General features: G+C 40.3%; 1 protein-coding gene across 1 annotated transcript in view; it reads right to left on the reverse strand.

Annotated features, from left to right (window-relative positions):
* Nucleotides 1–18258, reverse strand: part of LOC149313272 (dynein axonemal assembly factor 9-like) — a 97530-nt gene that overhangs the window by 11914 nt on the left and 67358 nt on the right. Inside the window, exons 23-34 of the mRNA XM_089526393.1 lie at nucleotides 16607–16695; nucleotides 14960–15058; nucleotides 14428–14545; nucleotides 13256–13344; nucleotides 12539–12697; nucleotides 9368–9493; nucleotides 6915–6952; nucleotides 5907–6042; nucleotides 4819–4905; nucleotides 4142–4248; nucleotides 3819–3893; nucleotides 1380–1588 (exon numbers count right to left, since the gene is read on the reverse strand). Coding sequence (XP_089382519.1) covers nucleotides 1380–1588; nucleotides 3819–3893; nucleotides 4142–4248; nucleotides 4819–4905; nucleotides 5907–6042; nucleotides 6915–6952; nucleotides 9368–9493; nucleotides 12539–12697; nucleotides 13256–13344; nucleotides 14428–14545; nucleotides 14960–15058; nucleotides 16607–16695 — 1332 coding nt within the window. The remainder of the gene's footprint in view (nucleotides 1–1379; nucleotides 1589–3818; nucleotides 3894–4141; nucleotides 4249–4818; nucleotides 4906–5906; nucleotides 6043–6914; nucleotides 6953–9367; nucleotides 9494–12538; nucleotides 12698–13255; nucleotides 13345–14427; nucleotides 14546–14959; nucleotides 15059–16606; nucleotides 16696–18258) is intronic.

An 18258-nucleotide genomic window follows, 5' to 3' on the forward strand; every position in this document is an offset into this window, starting at 1 on the left:
CAGGCCTCCAAGAAAGTGCATCCTTTATGTGCAAATGGGGTTGATGCATATTTATTTTAGGAAACTGCATACTGAGCTTCCAAGATACCTGCACATCAGTATTTCTGTTCTGTCCCAATTTATTCAAGTCTGTCAAAAGCCCCATTGTCACAATAAAGTGACAATGCACAACCACACCTTCTGGGAAATAAGGTGCTCATTTAGACTGGCAGTTTTGGCCAGTTGTTGTTGTTGTTGTTGTTGTGTGCCTTCAGGTCATTTCTGACTTATGACAACGCTGAGGCAAACCTATGATAGGGTTTTCTTGGCAATTGTCTTCAGAGGAGATTGTCATTGCCTTCCCCTGAGGCTGAGAGTTTGTGATTTGCCCAGGGTCACCCAGTTTGGTTTCAGGGCCAAGCTGGAAACCAAACCCTGGTCTCCAGAGTCATGGTCCAACACTCAAACCATTATGAAATGTGGGTTCTTAGTTTAGCCAAAGACATGGTTAAAACCCACTGGATGCATCTGGTAAAAGAACAAAGATGGAACAAAGCCTAGAGTCTCCCCAATATCCATACAGACTGCTTCTAAATCTGCTGAAGGTGGCAATCTCATTTTTAGAGAGAGGTTAGTTGGAATGTGTTAATGGAAGAGATTCAACAGCTGAATATAATATCTGAATTTAAGAGCATTAAAGACCAGTCTCTTCTGGAAGGCTTATCCAGGTGGTTTTTAAATTGTGAATTTTCAATAATGAATTGTAGATGTGTATTGTTTTAATATGCATACACCCTATTTGTCCTTTTATATAGATGTGTGTTTTAGCTGATGTGTTTGAACTGACGTTGTTTGTTGATTGTTGTTATCCCCCACCTTGATCCATAGGGGAAGGCAAAGAAGAAATAATTATGATGATAATAATAGCAATAATAATTGGTGTTGCTATTATTATTGTTGTTGTTGTTGTTGTTGTTATTATTATTATACCTGTCAGGAGGCTTCCTATTCCCTGTTTTGGATTCCAGCACTGGCAGCCCTTGGGGCCCCTTCCCACTCTATGAATCTATACAGCTTGGGACAAGGCTGTTTAAAGAACTGTATCTCCATATATAAACCCATTAAAGCACTAAGACCTTCAAGGAGGCTCTTCTCTCTGTCCTATTACCTTCTCAGGTTTGTTTGGTGAGAACAAGAGAGAGGGCCTTCTTAGAGACTGCTCCCAAACTTTGGAGCTCCCTCTGAGGGAGGGGGGTAGGATGGTGCCCACTTTCCCTCCTTCCAGTGGCAAGTTAAAACACATTCCATCAGGCTTTTAGAAACTGACGCAAGGTGCTTTTACAGACAAGAAAGCCTAATGAACAGAGAGGACCCCAGGAACCTCTGCTTGAGACACAAACCTGCTTTGCTGTTTGCCTCAACCAATCTTTTATTTCATCTTCTTTCAGAGAACAGCCGACAAATACCAGGAAGCACTCCTGAGGTCCGCTGTGGTCTCGGCTGTCATTTCTTGAATCAGGAGGAGACGGGGTCAGCCCTTCCTGAACAGGCACCAGACTTAAGGAGTTTGAAGATGTGTTGTGGCACACCTCTATCATCCGATCTGAATCTGCTGCAGACAAATAGGAGATAATGGATTAAAGGCATTCAAACTGTACCCAGCTCTCAGTAAGCACATGGGCGCCTGCTGAAAAAAATTAAGTGAGATCCCCCCTCTCTTTTGGATACATACAGAGATTCCTCAATACTCACTGAACAATGTATACAGTTGGCTCTCCTCATTTGCAGTTTTGATTATTATGTTGTCTCTAGGAATCTCGAGGTCCTCCAGCTCAACTCTGCCAGAAGTTGACCACAGAGTTGCACTGGAGAACCTAGACATTTCCAGAGAAAACATTTCTCTAGGCATTTGTACGTTCTCCAGCATAATTCTGCGATCAACTTCTGGCAGATGTTGACCACAGAGTTGCACTGGAGGTCGTATCTTAGGTAAAAAGAATAGCGATTTTTATTTGCATTTTTTCCACATCCCCAGGGTCCTTCACTCCTAGCCCCAACAAATGTGGAAGGACCACAGTACATATACTGACCTAAAAAGATACCTCCAAAAATTATACTAGCCCTTGCACCCAGTTGGCAGCTCCTCTAAGGGAAATCAAGGCACTACAATGCTGCTGCTACCAGTAGCAATATGCAGCACAAAACATCCAGTATTTCACAGATGATAACCAGGACTCATGTGGCCAAGCAGCATTAGAGTGTGGTCAAGAAGACTAAAGTTCTTAAAGAAGAAGTACAGATGAGCTAGGAGTGGCTGGAGCAGTTTGCCTTTGCTTGAGCCAACTGGGAAAGGCAAGAATCCATCCCCTCTTCTCTTCTCCTCTCCTGCCTGCTGATTTAATTGAGTGTAAACTACTTTGGCACTTTGAACTCCACTCACAGCAAATGAATTGAGCTGAGGACAAAGGGAGAAAGTAGAAAGAGTAGGAAAGAAACCGAGACATTTGAAAAGCAGTTGAAAAAAGTGGGTTGACAGAGAATTAACTGGGGCTGTCTCTGCCAAATCGGGACAGTTGGAGGAAGGCAGAAATGAGCTGACTAGATGAACAGTCTAATTCAGTATAAAACAGCCTAATCATTTTGGTTGATCTCTCCTTTTCTTAAACTACCTGCACCTTCTTAGGCTGCCTGCCTTTTCCATTTTGGGACTGGAGCTTTCAAAACCTTTTCAATGTTTATTTTCAGGAGTCAAATATGTACAGTCTAGGGATGGAAAGAATATTCACCTTTGCTTGTTTCCAGGCTAAAAAATGGTTCTCCTGATACATGGGAAATCCTTTCAAGAAGAATTTAAAAAGTGGCAAGAACGTTGTGCAGTTTTCTCCTGGTATTCAATACCCTAAAGTTTTGGGAGATGTTTCTGCACAGAAATACATATGGTATGTTGTGTAAGAACTGGGTGTGTTGGCACAAAAAACCATCCTCTGTTTCCAGACAGCCATGTGTGTTTTTTGTGCAAAGTAGATGGCTTTTCCACAAGATTTCTTTATGTGTATAATAAATAATAAAATAAATAAAATTTTATTTTTATCCCACTTTTTGCCAAGCAATCAAAGCGGTGTACAACAGACTATAAGATTTTTGTTATGCAAATACCAGCAATCTTGCACTTAAAAAATAGCCACATGGTTTTGTTGTGTAAGACTGCAGTTTTCTCTACAAGACAGTGGCTGTGCAAGATTTTTGTTATGCAAAATTGTTGAGTTTTGCCTAGAAAACAGTAGCTTGTTCAAACCCCCCCCCCTCAAACATGAGGGTGTCTGAAAACAGTGTTTTGCTTTTCACAAAACCTTGTAACTCTCACACACAAAAACCAATGTGTATTACTGTGCAGTACAACTTCCCGAAACAGTTTGGGATGTGTGAATACCAGGCAATTACTATGCAGAAACATCTGTTTTCTCTGGAGCAGAGAGAAAAACCACAGAAATTACTCTTTGCTTATGGGGACAAAACTGTTGACTGTTAACATCTCTAGTGCAGAGCCACGCAAAAGCCTAAATGCAGTACTGTTCAGATTTTTGGCCCTTCTCTCTCTCTTCCATTTTTGCTAAAGAAAACATGCTCCAGTTTTGCTGGGTTCTCTTCTTCTGCAAGCACAAGTCTAGCACTGGATACAGCCCAGAACACTCTGTGGTTCAATGGCCGCTAATTACATTTAAGCCAAGCATGAAGATGACACATATTTCTACAGAGAAAAAGAACATAAAAATAAAAAAGTTTCAAAAGATCACATGAGAAAGCAGCATCTCCCAGTGAGGCTGGGGTTTATTCATTACCTGAGAACTTTACTTTGCCCAAAATGTGGTATATGTTTCCAGAGAAAGGACTTGGCTTATTGGAGGACTTCAGTGCTGTTTCAAAATGCAGAACACACAGAGAAAAGGAGATTATTCCCATATTTCAGGATTAGGTATGGCTGCTGCAATGTACAAGGTCAATTTGCAATACACATTTTGCCATAGAATTAATTCTGCAGAAGCTGTAATGCATTATACTGGAAAGCCAAATTAGACAGGTGACTTCAATGTTATAAAAATAACTCTTTTCAAATGCTTAGCGTGCCACATTCTCCAAGGATAACCATGAAATTGCTTTTTACCTTTACATTTGGCCACAAATCGTGTTTTCTCCAAAGGGCGGTTAAACCACACACAGATCTGAACCATTGGAGGAAAGACTGAACCTGCCTGAAATTTGCCATCATACCTGAAAAGGAAGGAAAAAAGATTTAAAATATGGAGGTATTCGTCACTTCTCCAGACTCAGACTAGTTCCAACCACAGTGTGAGTATGTTCAGTTTGATAGATCAGATCTTTTCCTGTTTCTCCTTGATAGCTATACACCACTATTGCTATTATTGCTATTATGCTTCAAGAACAGCTGGGGAGGAAGGTAAAAAATGTCTGAAGCAGCAGCAACCTGAAATAAACATATTTCACTTTTGACAGTCCTGAACTTCAAGAACCACAAACCTTTTCAGTGGCATTAAACAAAAACATTACATGATTACATAAATGCAATTGGCCAATTATATTTTATTGCTTCTCTTATATTTGTACGCTGCCATAGTATCAGTGAGGAAGAAGGATGAATTTTAAATGTTTTAATAAAATAAAGGACTGAATCAATTTGTCAAAGAATCTCATCTCTGCATTTCATTAACAAAGTGATTTAACTGCATAGATTAGATGGATGGGTAAATAAATCTAATACAGCTTCATAATGTTTTTTAAAATATGTTGTCCTTGAAGACTTTGCCAAAAGGAGATACTTGCCAGCCAGGAAATGTTAAGTAGCGAGTGGTCAGCATCTGTGGGTTCGAAAAACTGTTTTCAGAGAGAATAAGTTCAATGTCTTCGTTCCTAGAGGAAGAAGGGACAAAATTTTATTTACAGAAAACATCAGTCTTTAAGTTTATTTTCTTATTACCCCAAACATCTGAAACCATCAGGGTCATGCAGGGATGCAGCATTACATTTAAGCCTACTCCCTACTTTCTATTACTAATAATACAGACTTGAGTGCTTTCTGGCTTGCTGTTATAATGTTCTTTCCCAGTAGAATTGTAAGAGAAATTGATCAGGTCCAATTCTTTGTACAAACCAAATGCATTCGGACCCACCCAGCTTGAAAACAAACCAAAATTGCACTTGCAAACGCCAATCTATATTTTTTCCCAGAGTTTTGCAACCTGATCTATAACAACAAAAATATTAATTTTAAAAAGCAAACATAAAAGCAAATTATAAGGAGGAGATAATAACTTGCAAATGCCGTGATCACTGGGAAAAGTATCTGTTAGGAAAACCGCATCCAAAAATCTGTTAAGAATTTCCAGGTTAACATTTTTTGGACAAATTCTGCCACCTTCACCTTCAGACACGAACACAGGCCAAAACGAATTTGTAATCAGAGAAACGAGAAATGCATTGATACTAACATTTTTTAGTTCCACTCATTCCCAATTGCAGGTTTTGTTGTTATGGGCTTCTAAGGTTTCTGAATTCTGGAGCTATATAATGCTTGACAAAGCCTAGGAACCTTGAACATTTCTTCGAGACCCAAAATGACTGTGAAAGCATTTTTCTGCAATTGTGCAAAGACAGAGAGCAGCGCCCAGCCACTTTATCAGGCTGACAAGGGGGGAAATCACTTGAGGAATTAATGTTTCAGAGTACCTGACTGTACAAAAGGAAGTGACAATGTGAAAAAGATCAAAGCTGCAAAGTGACACCCAAGAGAGAGCAGATGAGGTTTCCCACTTTTAAAACTCCTAGATAAAAAAACCAGAACCAAAACGAGACTCTCAGTCCTCTCCATGAAGCCAGCCAGATTGCTGTACACAGGGGAAGACAACTTTTACCTTGTCACAACCCCGTTTTCAGCTAGGATGAACGAAACAGCAGGGTTTGCAGCTCGGATGAGGTTCTGGAGCTGAACAAGAAGAGGGTTCCTCTGTTCGGAGGTGTAGCTTGTGAAGACAATGTTGCTCACCAGACCTGCAGAAGAAAATTGACTAACATTTTAAAAGAAGGCATTCACCACTAAATGTGCCCCCCTGAAACCACATCAGCCGTAAAACAGGCCCTTGCTAGAGAGGAAAAAAGATAGGTGGGAAGTGAGCTGCAAGTGTCTTCTGATATCCTCCTCTCCCTGACGTTTAAAGGCTATGGCGATCCCCACCAGCCTGAAAGAAAATCTAGCTGTGCTCAGGCCTCCAGTGGTGACCACTTAACATAAAACGACAATAGAAAGATGTATTGCTTTGTTCCAAGACTGCCTCAGAGGACAGAGGGTTTTTTCCTTGAGATCACAGCTTTTATTTGTGATTTTTATGAGCATGTTGCTGCTTTAACAGGTTTGAAAAGGCAGTGCCATCAAAACTCATTCATTGTATGTTCTACAGTGATGACTGTAGCATTAGCCAAGTATACTACCTGCACATAAACCTACAGTATCCACTTGAGACTTTTATTTTAATGTTTAACCGACTTGTACGCTTTAACATGTGTCTCTCTTTCCATTCAGTGCTCTATTCTTCTTGAGGATGCTGAGTCCTCTCTCTTCTTTTATATTTTAAGCATCCAAGTGAAACACAAGCAGGAAACGGACCAAGAGACTGGATTTTTAAAATCCTTCCAATTTGGAGGGATTTAGCTTCAGTGTTTAAGATTTACCTTGTCTCTTTCTTGCCCTGAGCTGTAGCTATGCACCACAAATCAACTGCTACCTACTTCTTGCCATGCATAGGCCTGTCATGTATTTTTCAACCTTGCTATATGACTGGTTATTAGTCTTTTTCAAGGTCTCTCCAGAGTGCCTTAAAGGCATACTTTTTATTCCCACAAGGAGACTTTTAAAGAGCATTTACCTTGTGAACACTGGTCCAAGAACTTGGGGAAGAGAAACCTGTAAAATAAAATGAATAAGCATGAAAATCTTAGTGCTAAGACCTCAGGCAGGTGGCATCGGTTGTCTTCCCAAGCATGCAAAGCTACATCAGCCCCAGGATTATCCACTTTAAATGACAGAAATTCTCCTAGGTCTGAACCAAGCCTGTTTCCCAGGGAAGTCTTTTACTACTGAGATGCCAGGGATAAAATGTGTCCTTTCAAGCATGCAAAGCATATACACAACACTAATCTATGCATTCCACTACCACTCTTGCCAGTATATCTATACACACACACACACCAAAGGGAGAGAAAGGAAAGGGTAGAGGTTTCTACTGGCTCTTGGTAGAATATGAACCCAAAGCCTAAAGCTGAGGCCAAGTTCTGTGATCAAACTATTAAACCTTTCAATTAAAATATAAATGATCAGAAATAAATGTTGGTTCCTACAGTACTGGGTAGGGATGTGTTCAGTGTGTCATGTCAATGCCCTTCACATGGAAGTACAGGTTGAGTATCCCCTTTCCAGAAATCTGGAATACTCCAAAATCTAAAGTGGTCCACATGGATGGACAAGATAGTGACACCTTTATTTTCTGATGGCTCAATGTGTACAAACTTTGTTTTATGCACCAAATTATTAAAAATATTAGGTATAAAATTACCTTCAAGCTATGTATATATGAAACATAAATGAATTTCATGTTTAGACTTGGGTCCCATCTGTAGAGTATTTCATTATGCATATGCAAATATTCCAAGCTCCCAAAAAATCCAAAACCCAAAACACTTCTGGTCTCATGCATTTCGGATAAGGTAGACTCATCCTTTTCAAGAGTTTTGTTCTGCAGCAAAACAATCATTGTGGGGCCACAGAGCAGCTAAGATCATCCTTCAAGCTTAACTATTAAATGTTCTAAAGCAACCAGCATGACCCCATAAACTCCTCTCCCATACAAATTGTACTCAGGGTACGTGAAATGGAAGGCACACCAGCTGTGCACTTGTACAAGATGCCACCGACTTTGATGCAGTCTGAGCAAGAGATGTTTTCTGCTAGACTTTGCCCAGGTGATTACCCATTCTTTGAGTCCTTTTGGGTCACTGCCTTCCAGCAACTGTCCCTGCTCTAATCATATCATCTCCTGCTAGTCTGAACTGCCTGAAACAGGGACACAATACGAACAGTTTGAACTAGTTCATTTAATGAAAATGCATGGCAGGTTCTCCGCACAAACACACACACACACCAAAAACAATATTGCTGTGCATTAAGAGCTATATTACACAATATATATGCTCATAGTGCAAATGCAGTGGGCCCTTGGTATCTTCTGGAATTTGGGTGCAGGACCCCCCATGGATAACAAAATCCATGGCTGCTCCAATCCCATTAAATACAATGGGATAATAAAATAGTATCCCTTATGATGGCAAAATAAAGCTTTGCTTTTTGGAGTTTATACTTTTAAAAATATTTTCAAACCGTGCATGCTTGAATCCATTGATAAATAAAGCTGTGGAAACAGAAGGCTGATTGTATACCAATTCCTGCATGGAAAATGTGCTTCGTAGACAAACAGCAGTATCCGCATGCTAAAAACAGTGCAGCTTGCACAAAAAATACCAGTTTTCGTGCAGAAAATACATCTCTTGTCCTGACTAAAAAACACATTTTCACACAAAGATAAACGACATTTTTTTTTTTTGCAAATGAATTTTCGACAATCTGAAGTGTGATTAGTGTTCACACTAATAGAGACCTTCATACTCCCATAGAAGGAGTAAAAGTCACTGAAATTATTCATTCTTGTTGCATGTGGGAAAGAAACAAAGCATGGAGATGCAAGGAAGGGCTTTCTCAGCGACTGCTCCCTAGGCTCTGGGATGCCCCCTTCCTTGCTTTCCTTCTGCAAAGACTTTTCACTTTAATCTTGATTAGCTGAATGTTTTAACTATAATGAAATTAATTTCTAAGCCTCTTTGCCTCCTGGTTTGGGGGGAATGGCAGGATATAAACAAAAGTTAACAACAACAGCAAGCTATTAAAAATAAAAATGGCTCTTTGCTACTCTTTATCCATTCTAAGCAGATGACATTTTAATAATTTTAACGTGTAATGATTTAACTTTTTAAGTAGTTTAATTGCTTTGAAACTTTATATTTATGCTTGTTAAAGTTTTTATATTGTTTTTAATTTGTACTGTTTTAAATTGTTGGTAGACGCCTTGAGTTCCTACATTAGGAGAAAGATGAGATATAAATAAATAAATAAATAAATAATAATGAGTAATTTATTTTATTTTCCTAATTTGACCAAGCAAATGTGTAGAATCTGGATTCCTTGGCTGCAGAAGTTTAGACCTTATCTCTAGTCACAGCAACATGAACAAGTTCCCACACTGTAACTGCAAGGACTTGAAAACTGTACCTGTGCTCCATGTAGCAACTAAGTGGCTCTATGCAAGTTGTGACGGCTCCGATGACAAAAGAAGCCTTCACGTCAGCATCAGGGTGAGTCTGGAGAGCCTGCACAATGTCAATCACATCTGTGTATCTGCAGAGAACACAAAGTAAAGAGTTGTGAAGTGATAAAGGCAGCCCAAGAACTATGCAATCGCTTTCTGATGGCGGAGGGGGGGTGACTGTACAAGTTACAATTCTGAGAAAGGAAAAAATGCCACCACTCTAGCAACTTATGCAACTGGGCCTTGTCACCTTCCAGTCAAAGAGACACTCAAAGAGGAACACTTTGTAAAATCTCTGTGTTTGTGCTGTCGCTGATTCTTGTAACCACAACTACAAAAATAGGCACTCACCTCTAAAAGTACTACAGAAAAGAAAGGAGGAAAAGACAAAATGGCCAAAATAACTGCATTAAAATAGTAACAACTGTTTGTGTGAATGTCCATAGGTTTTGGCACTCCAAATATATAAAGATGACTAAGCCCGGGACTTTTGTTTAGTCAATTTGACAACCCAATCTTGTTCAGTCACACTTTATCATTACTTCTTGTTTTATACAATTCACTAAAAACAGTTGTGACTACTTTAATGCAGTTATTTGCCCACTTTGCTTCTTCCTCGTTTCTTTTCTGCTTACAACAGAGCTCAGCAAATAAAAAACCAGCAATTCAAGTTACATACCGGAGAAACCCCTGGCAGGAGATAAGACAAGGCTTGGCCTTCTTTGGGTATTATGACAGTGGTGGCACAGGTTGGTCTTTATTCTGTAACAAAAACATGCTGTGTATGGCCACCAAGGAACAACCGCCACGGCTGACATGGTCTAGACATGGTCTAGACAGAGGAGACTCACAATTTACAGTCTTCAGGTGAGTTGCAGGTAGGGCAGGAGACTTACAGATGTGAACTGGAAGATGCAGCCCCAAAGTTTGGTGGTGGCAGGAGAGCTGGTAGAGAGATGTATCATGAACTCAATCTAAGTCTATAGGGAAGGTCAATGCAGGCATCAAAGGGCCAGGAAAAATGTATAGTCATTTTTAGAAAGAAGAGGAGACACAGACAGGTATCTCAGCTACCGAATCTCCTGTATCTTTTAAAAATTATGAATCTTGTGCCAAGATTTTTTTTGGCGGTGGTGGGGGTTTGAAGAGGGGGAATCCCCCCCTCACATCGCATAATACTAAGATTTGGGATTATCCAATATGGCTGGTTGGCATTACAGTGGGCCCTTGGTATCCATTGGGGTTTCAGGTATCCGTGGATACTCCAGTCCCATTAAATGCAATGGCACAATAAAACAGTGTTCCTTGGCAAAATCAAAGTTTGCTTTTTGGAATTTATATATTTTTAAAATATTTTCAAACCACGGATGTTTGAATCCATGAATTAAAAAAAATCTGTGGATATGGAAGGCTGAGTGTATGTTTGCAAATGACATAAGTAAATATTATTCACTTCTGCAATGAATTTGGGCAAGTATTGTCATGAGAGCCAGTGTTGTGTAGTGGTTTCAGTGTTGGACTACAACCCTGGAGAACAGGGATCAAATCCCCACTTAGCCATGGAAACCCACTGGAGGACCTTGGGGAAGTCACACTCTCTCAGCCTCAGAGGAAGGCAAAGGCAAACCTCCTCTGAATAAATCTTGCCAAGAAAACCTGCATGATAGGTTAGCCTTAGGGTCACCATAAGTTGGAAACTATTTGAAGGCACACAACAACATAATGGCCGCTAGCTGAAACAGCTTTTAAAAAAAGTTTGCACAAATTTAAAGATGAAAGTTCTAACAACTATTTGCCACAATTGCTAAAGAGAACCTCCAAGTTCAGAAGCCAAACACATCTGAATACCAGATGAACAGTGGGGAAGAGGTGTTGCCTTCGGTGTTTGTTTGTGAACTTCCTGGAGGTCGCACAACTTGTCTACTCCTGGAAATCAGATGTTCTATTAAACAAAGGACTTTGGCCTCAACCAGCAGGAATCTGAAGATGTTCTCAATGTGCTCGTTCTACAAATGCTCTCGGCAAAGAGAAGAGGCAAGATGATGCAGAGGGGCAAAGAAGTGAGAGCACTGCTGTTGTTTTTCAAATCAAGTCCAGCCCCTTTGACAAAGAGGGCATGGCTGCTGGTCTGGGTGACCTCCTTTGAGAGGACTGCATGTCATCTCACGCACAGCAGACAGGATGGATGGGAAGAGAGAGATCCTTTGATCAGACCATGCCCCCACGTTGTTTTCAGTCTGCATATCAACTTGCATTGCATGAAAACAAAAGAGGACAAAAGTGCAATGGCTGGGTTTCCTGGCTTCTGTTATGTCATTCACAAAATGCCAAAGGTTACTACTATTGTAGATGCTGCAAACAAATTTTCCAGAGGATCCATCAATGCTTGTTTTATGGTTAACAAAAATGCGAGAGCAGAGTAGACATGAGTGTTGCTTTGGAAAGTTTCAATGGATATGCCTTAAGATATTACAGGCTGAGTCTCCTTATTCAAAATGCTAGGGACCAGAAGTGTTTTGGATTTTGGATGTTTTTCTTTTTTATATATATATTTGCATATACCTAGTGAGGTATCTTGGAGATGGGACTCAAGTTTAAACACAAAAATAATTCATGTTTTATACATCTTATAAACATAGCTTATGTATAACACAATATTTTAAATAATTTTGTACATGAAGCAAAGTTTGTGTGCAATGAACCATCAGAAGGTAACGATGTCATTATCTCAACTACCCATGTGGACAATTTGGGATTTTGGGAGTATTTCAAATTTTGGATACGGGAAACTCAACCTGCACTGTATTTGCAACAAGCTTGGACCATAAGTCCCGGGTAGTGAATAGCATTTCCTTTGGAGAGGGATATTTTACCCAGAGCACACACAATTTAGGAAGTTCTTTTCTGTACTGTCATAGTGAGTGAGGTAAAATGCACTGGATGGGAGCGTGTTTTTAGTTGTAAAGGAAGAAGCCAGGGAACTTAGGGGCTGCTTGCTTCCCCCTCCCAGCACACTAAAAACCTGTGACTTATTTTTATTTGGGGCTAAACTTAATTTTGTTAAAGCAATATCAAGATGGGAAATTTCCAGCAAAGCTCTGCAGACATCTCAGAAACGGCAAGAAGTCTCTTACCCTTGTAGAACCAGCAGCAGCCTCATTTTTTTCCTATTGTAAGACGAGAGGCGGGCACTGCGGTTGTGCTGGGATTCAAGCACACTTGCCAGGTACTTCTGGAAGTGGGTTGCACTGAAACATTCAGGGCTGTCCATGGTTTGGCGGTAAACAAGCCACCTAAAAGATATTGAGAACAGAATGAAGTCAAGACTACTGACAGTTTCTTTTTATCCATATTGTTTGCAGTGCTCCCCACCTCTACTTGCTATTGTTTTTTAAACCAGGAATGTGAACAAAGAGAAAACATCCTGGGATCAACCTTTAGTAATCTCAAAGTTGGAATATTTTAAAATGCTGTAATTGAAGAAGACAGAGGCCTCGAAGGGCAACTGTCAGTGTGCTTCCAGAGAGAAGGCTCCAAACCCTACCAAAACAATCAGCACTGGACAACTATTCCCTCTTTTCCTCCAGTTTTTTTTTCTGGTAAAAAAGAAAGAAAAAGAAAAGAAAGAAGTAGAGATGTGGAAATAAGAAGTAACAAGCAGAATTTGATATTGTCTGCTTCCCCCATAAAATTCTTTGTGTCAGGCCAGGTAACTGCAGGATAAAAAGCTTCCTTGGAAGCTCCCATTATGAAGATTCAACCCACTAAACATCACCATATCTAGGGCTTCAGCAGGAGAGCCATTTCAGGCAGCAATTATTGTGAAAAAAGAAGCAGCAAGATCCACTAACCTTCCATATTCTTTGTTAAAAGTGACCAGGTAAGACGCTAAATCACCTGAGTGACATCCTGGAAGACCTGTCAAGATGGTGATTACCACCTCAAAAAAAGAAAGAAGAGTAAGACTGCAATATCAGTATTATTACCACACTGTCCACTTTTCAGATGCTAGAAGGTGGAAATTGAATGAAACCCAGATCAAAGCTCCTTGGGAATCTCACATCCTACAAACACCACCACAGGTTCACATCATACTAAATAAAACACATGTGTTCTTCAACGCATGTTTCTCTCTGATATTTCACAACACCACAGCAAAGCTGTGGGTTGCATGCAGACCCCGATGCCATTTTTGGGCCCTCAAGAACCCAGCATCTGATTAAAAAAACAAAAAACCTTCAAAATTACTTGTGGAACCCTTTTTGGTGATTTCTTGGCCAAGAAAAGAACAGTCAACGAAAATTTAAATACTGGTTTTTTAGGAGGCTAGGGGTTGTCCCAGGGGAATTCAGAGCAACAAATGAGGTTTCAGGTGCTGCAAGATGGTCATGGGCCATGCTTTCCCAAGCCCTGACACTACCTTTTTTTATCTGCCATCAGGCTGACTTTGATTTGTTGACCCTATGAATGAGAGATTGCCAAGAACCCTATTCATCACCTGCCCTACTCAGGTCTTGCAAATTTAGGGCGGTGTCTTCCTGGACTGAATCAATCTCCCGGCAGTGTGGCCTCCTTCTTCTCTACTCCCTTCCACTTTACCAAGTGTTATCCTCTTTTACAACGTGTCACGTCATCTCAGGATACATTCACTATACCATAGCCTCAGTTTAGTCATCTTGTCTTCAGGTGAGAGTGAAGAGCTGATTTGCTTTATGACTCATCCATTTGTCTTTTAGCAGTTCATGTCATCTGCTAAATTTTCCTCCAGCACCATATCTCAAATGTATTGATTTTCTTCCTGTCTGCTTTGTTCATTGCCCGTACACCCATGCATAGAAATCAGAAATATGATGGTGTGGATGACAGAGCCCTGACATAGTCCAAGCAAACCTTCTAGAATTCAGCCCATTATGCACTTCTGTGCCAAATGGTTACTCAGTTCTGGAAACAAAAGGACAAAGGCTAAAGCACACAAATGATCTTTTAAAGAAAAATGGTGCCAGGCACATATTGATGGCCTTACCTTATCATTCTCTGCATCGTTATCAGGAATAGCTTTGGATTGCTGCAGCAACATTGGAAGATGAGCTCTCAGCACTGGCTCACGGCTAACACTGCTGACCATAAAGTGCTGCAGAAATCTGAGAAAGTAATACAAAAGACAGGGTTGCCTGCTACCATCCAGGACACATATTTTTCAAGAATGGGGTGGAGATCTCTAATGACTGTGTGACAACTACTGAAGCCATGCAGTATGGGATCTGTCCTCTCTCATACATACACATTATGGTTTAGGATAGTTATTCTTTTAAAAATTAGGTGCACACTCATGTGCAGCCATCTCAGCCTTCCCTCTTGCACTTGGAATCAGAGAAACCAACTCAGTGCCTTAAACATTTTCCCATGAAGTCTGATTGGCTTGACTGTGATCTGAAGATTTAAGGACTCCTTCAAAACAAGCATCAAATCAGGATTTGGTCTCTCTCTGCCTGCATCAAGTGGCTTACAAACAAGTAATGTGACTGGAGAGAGAGAAAAATGTTTGGAAACCTCACCTGTCCAGATCTGGAAGGCTTGTGGATATTCTTAGCTGGTTCCATCTTTCCCCAGGAGGACAGGTCAAGACAGTGAACAGTTTCTGCATGCTGGAATGCCTAGAACAAGGATACAACTTGTTGCTCTGAACTTGGAAAACATGAGGTTTCTTTCCAATCAATGTGCATTACCTTCAGACTGTGAGATGACCATTTCTGAAGCTCAGTCCCATATCCACCTTTAACCTCCCAACCTGGCATACCCCAGATGCACAATCAAGTGGACAAATTTCCTGCACAAGCCCAACTGAAACAAATGGGGAATCTCTTAATTATTTCAATGGGGCTTGTGTTGGAGAGCCTTTGTGATGCCAAATGTCCTCCATAAATTACAAATGAAGAAACTTCTTCATCATCGCACTAACTCCTCTCTTCAACCCAAATTCCTTCATTCCTTTCCTCCCTTCCTCTTCCCATTCTGCAGAGTTTGATCAAAATGCTGCTGCTGAAGTAATTCACTTAAGCTCAGATTGCACCACTGGTATCTTATGCTCTAAGCTGGCTGTCTCAACCTGTCTTTTTAAAATCAGACATCGCCTTGGACTAAACCATGGGATGGCCCTGATGCAACCCAACTATGGGGTCCAATCCACCAACGGGAAATCAGTGGTATATTATAGCTGACCTTCTTATGTAAATATTGCTTGTTCTCCTTCTCTTGGAAAGAGAAAGATGGAAAGGGCAGAACTATGAGATTCTTAACAGTTTAAACAGAAAAAAAAGAGCCTTCTGTTAAATTAAATGCTGGACTTATTTCTCATCCTGGTTCCCTTTCACCCATTCCCTAAGTCTCTCCTTCTCTTTAAAAGGAAAGCAAAATAAAAAATGGCACTTAACTGGTGTGATCCACCTTAGGTTGGGGGATATTTTCCTGCAGGTCCCAAACCACCAGCAGAAGACCAGTGACCTCAAATGAGGCAGCCGAACCTCTGTTATAAGATAACTACTAGCTCTACTTTCACAAGAGATTAAATGAAATTGGTCAGAGGAAGGAAAAGGTAGAACAAAGACTCCACATGAATAGTGTGATACTTCACATACAGTACTAGGAAGTTCAATACTAAGTGGCTTGTTTAAGGATGAAACAAACACAAGAAGGGGACTGCACAGTACACACAACATCCTATATACTAATAGCAGACTTATTCTTGAGTACAGATCCTTATGTAGCCAACCCAGCCCCATTCATACACAAGGACAACATACTCAGCAGGTTTAGAGCAACCCCAAGAATTACAGGAATACAGTACAAGCAAATTTCAGGTCAATGGAGACTAAGCAAACTCAGAGGGCACAGAGGTCTAAATCCAACTGGAAGTCCCACAGAAACAATGGAATTTCTGTAAATCTTAACTTGCCATGTTTCCACTGAGTCAGTGGGTCTAAAGTAGGCATGATTAGCAACTGGATTTAGACCACAATGCTAACAGTGTGTGTGTGTGTGTGTGTGTGTGTGTGTGTAACAGAATACTGTGTGGAAAGTGGAATGGAGTGCTCTGGAAATGGCTATGGGAAAATTGAGCAAGAGCAGTCCATGCTGCAACACTGTGTTGTAGGTCTCATTTGTCTCATGCAATTTTACAGATTAAGAAAGAACCACAAGCTCACAATCTTTCTTGTTCTGCAGGCAGGCAATCATCTTGGGTCATTTTTAAAGTTATTCCTGAATTCCCCCGTTGCTGCCAGACAGAGAAAACCTGCAATGAAGAATAAAATCCAAATTGGATTATTTCATTCTGTATTTAGTAATTTAAAATTCCTTTAAAGGTAACATTTGTTCAGGAAGGCGAATCACTGTGATGGTTATCAAGACAATTCTTTGGATACAGGTTATTAAATTTTTTTTAATTAAAAATACTCTCTATCAAAGACATTTAAAAATATGGAACTGTGATTCCCAGACCAGCCAAGGTTTTATGTTATCATTGCTAATAAATCCCAATACTAAGAAAGACAAACCAAATGAACTTGGACCACTTTAGATGTTTATAGCTGAGAAAGAAAGTTTTTTTTTTTCATTTTAGCATTTATTTAAATTACATTTGGATATATAAGAAATGCTAGTTGGATAATTATCTTTTTAGAAAGGGTAAGCATGCCCTATGTCAAGGAACAAAAACTAGCTTGAGGGGGTGGTTACACCAAGCCACACTCACAATCAAAATCACAACCAGTCACTGCATTAATCAAACTGCCAATTGTTCACATGAGAGCCATCACTGGTTTACTCACCCGCTGCTCTGGAAGGGCAGCAGATCTCTCATTTCGAGCCATCTCATGCCATGGCAATAGTGCACATGGCACAAGGCAGGCAAAGTATTATGTGGCAATGACACTGATGGAAAGAGCCTGATGGGAGACTGAGGGTGCATCTATACTGTTAAAGTAATGCAGTTCGATACCACTTTGTACTGTAGCTCTGCCCTATGGAATTCTGAGATTTGTAGTTTTACAAGGTCTTTAGCCTTCTCTGCCAAAGAGTGCTGGTGCCTCACATAACTACATATCTCAAGATTCTGTAGGATAGAGCCATGACAATTACAGTGGTATCACACTGCATTATTTTGATAGTGTACATTCACCATTAATAGAGACATCCACAAGCCCTTCTCTGATGTTCATAAAGCTGCCAATGTTTTTAACTCTATTGGTTTTGGTCTCTGAAAGCACTGCTGCGTTCTCAATCTATTTTGAAAAAAAGTACATGGAATGCTTTTTACACAGTATCCAGGGCATTAGAGAACTTATATGCCACTATTCTGATGTTATTTACCAGGGCAGGATATCAGATTTGCCACCTTGGACTTCCTTGGACCAGATCTGAGGCACATCACATGAAACTTAAGGAAAGAATATGGAGTAGTGAAGTTAGACCTTGGACCAAGTTTTCTTTGACTCCAGCTTCCAGAAATGCCACAGACAGCAGTGTCTGAATAGTGAGAGGGTTCCTGGAATTGTCGTCCAAAGGAACAGTTTGTAGAAATTTTAAATGGGTCCCATGGACCAGGACTCTGGGAGACCAGGGTTCAAATTTCCTCAGTCTTAGTAAACCACTGGGTGACCTTGGGCAAGTTACACACTCTCAGCCTTAGAAGAAGGCAATGGCAAGCCTTCTCTGAATATATCTTGGCCAGAAAAACCTTACGACAGGGTCATCATAAGTCAGAGCTGACTTGGAGACATGTAACCAAGAAATGTAAACATTTGGCTTCTTGAGCATAACACTAACAGTTGTTTTTTGGATAATGAGTAACAGATTT

This window comes from Sceloporus occidentalis, unplaced genomic scaffold, assembly GCF_023333645.1.
Source record: "Sceloporus occidentalis isolate IW3139 unplaced genomic scaffold, rSceOcc1.0.p SCAF_5, whole genome shotgun sequence".
NCBI lineage: Eukaryota > Metazoa > Chordata > Lepidosauria > Squamata > Phrynosomatidae > Sceloporus > Sceloporus occidentalis.